General features: G+C 40.3%; 1 protein-coding gene across 1 annotated transcript; it reads left to right on the top strand.

The window, feature by feature from the left end:
* Window positions 1-1,760: 1,760 nt before the first annotated feature.
* Window positions 1,761-4,456, top strand: LOC104526716 (GMP reductase 1-like; the record flags this gene model as incomplete). The annotated part of the gene is made up of 3 exons (XM_010170251.1): window positions 1,761-1,880; window positions 2,572-2,655; window positions 4,283-4,456. Coding segments are annotated over 3 exons (378 nt in total), but the record flags the coding sequence as incomplete, so codon positions are not given.
* Between the last annotated feature and the right edge of the window lie 485 nt (window positions 4,457-4,941).

Raw genomic sequence — 4,941 nt, 5'->3', positions numbered from 1 at the left:
AAAGAGTCTCTCAAAACTTGCCTCGTTCTTATGTTCCCTTCCCAGACATCTAGTACTGGCTTTTTGGAGAACTTAGGGCACCACATAAATATCTGCAACCCAGTGTGCCATTTCTCCTGTTGTTATAAAACAAAAGCCTCATTAGGGGAAGCCCCACAATTATCCCTCAAGCCTGATGTTACAGTGCTATCAGTTGTGTGGATAATTGCATGAGATCCATCTGGCCAGCTGGCTAAAGGAAGTCCATAGGAGAAGTTACAGTAAGTAGAGGTGAGAATCACTGAAAGAGTAATGGCCTTGTATTCCCTGCATAGCTTTGCATCTTGCCTCAGTCTGTTCTTAAAATACTCTTCTTCTCTAGTTCTTTCTTAAGTTCCTTTGAAAGAGATGTTTTTCCTCTGTAAAACTGTAAGGCAGTGGTTCTGGTGCTATTGTCTGTGTAGAACTGGTTGGGTGATACTCTGTATTTTCTTTCCTTGGTTTTAGTTAATAAATTGCATTAAAAAGGAGTAAAATACATTATAGTTTCATACTTATTTTCTTCATACTATTTTCTCCTGTTAGCTGCAGCTGAATTTCCCATAAGAATATGATGTCATCAGTGCTGGGTGGAGAGCTAGGCCGCTCTGATAGTAAGTGGGAAGAAGAGTGAGTCTCTGTGAAGATGTATTTTAGCTTGTTCACCAAAGTGACCTTTCCCTTATGAGCTTATACAAAATGAGAACCTGTTTCACAATATGTCACTGAGTAATAAACCCCCCCAACATATTAATCGATCAGAATGTAGCCTGCGATATGACAGTGCTCAAAATAATGTTGTAAATAAATAATCAAAGTCCTGTATTGTTTTATATTGCTTCATTTCTGCTGATGGAGTTCAGTTCAGGTGTCTGAATGTGCCTGGATTAAAGCTAAAGTGAAGAGTAATGAAAACTTATGAAGGAGCCTCCATTTTCACTGTTTCTAAAGAGACTAACCTAATATTTTACAGTTGTGCATTTCTTAGAGGTTTTATTTCCCCCCTTTGCAAGATGCTAAGTAGACCAGTGGGAACTGCTCAGAATTTGGTATTACCTTTTGCAAATGTAAGGAACAAAATGCCTGATGTTACCATGATCATTTGAGGGTGCTGAAGGAGAAATAACTTCGAAGGTGAAGGCTGACACAGTTGTAAGAAATTAACTTAGAAATTAGCAGTCTCATGGTTTAATAAACCAGGATATGATTGTTAATATTGCATGGCAAGAGTGCTGGTAACCACAGCCAAAAGTAAGAGCTTGCTTTATTTACATTTAATGTCATTTACATTAAAGATTGGGACAAAGCCCTCTATGCCCTGGAGACAGAGGGAGTCCCAGTTCTGACTTCAGTGGAGTTAGGACTTCAATTTGGGTTTCTCAGGCAGACAAACAAAGAGCTGAGGTTACTTCTGTATAAAATAATTCCCAGTCCTCATTTTCCTTTCTTTCCTTTCCGACCTCTTCTGACTTGTTTCTTTTTTTTTAAATTTTGATTCTATTTTTCTTCAGCAAGAACTTGTTTTAACACAGAAAACATTACTTTTATATTTTCTTTCTTATTTGGAAGGCAGAAGTTGTAACAAAATAAAATGAAGTAATTGTAGAATGAAAGGAGGAAGAACAGGAAATGTGAAGAAAATTAAGAAGCAGTGTCCAAACCTGCTATATCTGAAGTCAGTGGCAAAACTGTTGTTAGATTGCAATAAATTACTTAAAAGAATGTGTGCCTCTTCGTTGCAGGTGGATCTCACACGGACCTTCACCTTCCGCAACTCCAAGCAGACGTACACAGGAATTCCCATCATAGTGGCAAACATGGACACAGTGGGGACATTTGAAATGGCTGTGGTTATGGCAAAAGTAAGTCTTGATTCTCATTTCTCCAACAATTGGGAAGCTGCTGGGTGACATTGAGCAGCCTTTGTTAGTTAATCTATGTTTGTTGGAAAACAGGGGGGCATGAGTTAAAAAAATCCAGAAGGAGAAGCTGTGGTTTCACTGCAAGGCAGCTGTGCTTTTACAGCAATACAGTCACCAGAGACAGGGCTCCAGGTAGATAGTTTCAGTGGAGGTGCTTACTGGGAAGCTTCCATCTTGGCTGTAGCTCAGCTTCAGGTGGAACTTCTGGAGCTTAATTTTTGAGGTCTATATCATGCTCCCTTCCAGAAAAAAAAACAACCCAAAAAACTAGCTGACAGTGGTTTTGGGAGTGTAGATTACTGGCTAAAGCTGCAGCATTCAGGAGTCACTAGTTAATTAGCCTCTGGTCTCAAGGCTCACCTTAATTTCTTTCAGTGCTTAAGCATATTCAAAATATTGACTGTAAATTCAAGAAACACATGAGAAACCTGGTCCTGAAAGGTTGGCTAGGTATGCTCAGTTACCTTTGCAGAGCCATGTGGAGTTATCTGGTCTGTTATTCACTGTTACTGTTCCTTTTGAGCAGGATGAGCCTATACTTAAGATGGGAATTTCTGATATCTTGTTATTCTGCAGCTGAGGGAGAGATGACTAACTTGGACATTAATATCAGTTTTCTTATTTTTGTTAGCATGCGATGTTCACTGCAATTCACAAGCATTATTCTCTGGAAGAATGGAAACTGTTCGCTGCCAATCACCCAGAATGCCTTGAGGTACATTTTCATACTGTAAATTATTATGGTTTATTGCTTTGTTCTGAACTCACATACGCTGGAGTCTCTTGGGAATACTGTTGTCAAGTGAGGTTTTGGGGAATGAAGATATTTGCTGTTCTTAAATGCATCAAGGGAAGTGGCTTGTCCTGGTTTAAAAATAATAGCTATGTGAGTCCATTATGAAAGTGCTTATATTACAGTGTGAAAAAGCAAAGTTTATATATGCCTGGAATGGAAACAGAGAAGTATCCTGAACAAGGAAGAAGAAATTATTTGGGAATAGCTCTAACTGTTGTGCTTCTGTTGCTGTTGGGGGCTGTGGGAGTGCTGGTGAGGGAGAAGCCCAAGACCACACATGTGAATAGCCTTGAGTAATCAAACCACAAGCTGGCCCTGCATGCCGTTGTGCTAGGCAAGGTCTTTGCTATCAGGTGTGCAAGTGGACCTGGAGCCCTTCTGGGGCTCATCCCAAGCAGGGATGAGCATTGAAAGTTGTCAGAGCATATATGTCTGCCATTTATCTACTCACACTGTACTACTGCTAGCTGTGCTGCCTCACTTGTTCACGGGGTCCTAGCCTCAGCCATTACAGAGAAACACCATTTAGTAAATTTAAACATTGATTTAAGTTCCAGCTTTTTTGTACCCAGGTTTCTCCAGTGTTCTCCTGGCAGGCACCTAGATCAGGAGAGGCAGTGTAAGAGCATGCCTGGCTGTCTCCTCTCCTCCTTGGAGTTAGTGCAGTTTTGAAACTTTTTTCTGTATGGTAAAGAATACCACACAGTTGTATTGTATATTTACCTGTGGCACATTTTAGAATTATATTATAAAGACTATTGATTACAGGACTGTCTGAAAGCCAGACTATCACTTAGTTCATCAGGTTGCCTATATGCCATTATAGAGTAGAAAGTGGTCCCAGCAATATCCTGTGTCCGAACACTTTGGCACTTAGCTTATTTGTGGTTCATAATCACTGGAGTAGGATCTCCTAGTGATTAAATACTGACTTGCTCTGTGACCTTGGATCTCTGCAGAGGTTTTGTGGGCCAGCAGCTGGAGAAACTGTTTTTCTATTGGAAAGAACTCATAGGAAGACAAAGGGAGAAGAAATCTACTTGTTTGCAATGGTAGCTGACCCTGCTTGAGCAAGGGGGTTGGGCTGCACAATCTGCAGAGGCCCCTTCCAAATTCAACTGTTCTGTGATTCCGTAGATCAGGGGGAGTGTTTTGTGAACTTAAAGATCTAGATTCCATTCTCTGACAGTGCCTCAAATTTTGCCACTCTGCCTTCCTGGAAATATACCAAGTTAGGGCTTCTACTGTGTTTATGTCAGTATAAGTACAGCTAAGCCCTCATCCATCTCATGTGATTGTATTTCCCTATAAGAATCTACTATGAGAATGAAGAGCTGATAAAATGCTAATTTTGCTTTACTTCAGAGCCTTTAAATGAAACAAAAGTAACACATTGATATTCCCAGGAAGGTATTTATTATATAGTATGATTTTCACTAGTTTCCAGCACAAGTCCTCCCAAGACTATACAGAAAAAGATGTACAAAGTGTGTTTATCCTGGTTTTTACAAACTACTATTCCCTTTTGTTCTCCTTGTCTTTCTAGCATGTAGCAGCAAGCTCAGGTAGTGGAAAAGCTGATTTGGACAAGTTAACAAGTATTCTAGAGGCCATTCCACTTATCAGATACATCTGCCTGGATGTGGCAAACGGCTATTCAGAGCACTTTGTGGAGTTTGTGAAGTCTGTCCGTGCCCTATTCCCACATCACACCATTATGGTAAGTGTGTAGAAAGGGTGGGAATTTTGTGCAGGAACAGAGCCCAGAGTTTGGTTGGTAGGCATCAGAAGCTCTGTGGTAGCTCCATCAATTTGAGTCTTCATTTAAAAAAAGGAAAGAAAGACAGAAAATTAAAAAGTCTGACTCAAACCTCTTATCTTACACACAAATACATGTGGACAGATACACTTCTGAGAATATAGAGGGGACCTCTGTTCATCAACCCTTTCAATTCAGCAAGATGTTGACTCTGAGCCAAATGATGACCGTTTAATAACACGTTGGCATCGTCAGTCTTCCATCGCTGATAATTCCTGTGGGAATGTTCAGTGTATGCTCTGATACAGCAGTTTGATGTTGCTATAACAGGCTGGGTAAATCCAATTTTTTTCCTACTCACATCCTCCTTCCCACACCAGATGTGACCTCTAATCATAAGGTTTTATTTTGGTGATTCCAAGCTGAGGTTTGCTGTGGGAAGGCAC

The sequence above is a fragment of the Antrostomus carolinensis genome, unplaced genomic scaffold (assembly GCF_000700745.2).
Source record: "Antrostomus carolinensis isolate BGI_N321 unplaced genomic scaffold, ASM70074v2 scaffold9816, whole genome shotgun sequence".
NCBI classification, from domain to species: Eukaryota; Metazoa; Chordata; class Aves; order Caprimulgiformes; family Caprimulgidae; genus Antrostomus; species Antrostomus carolinensis.
Note: the sequence above shows the minus strand (reverse complement) of the source record. Positions and strands in the feature narration are given on the sequence as shown.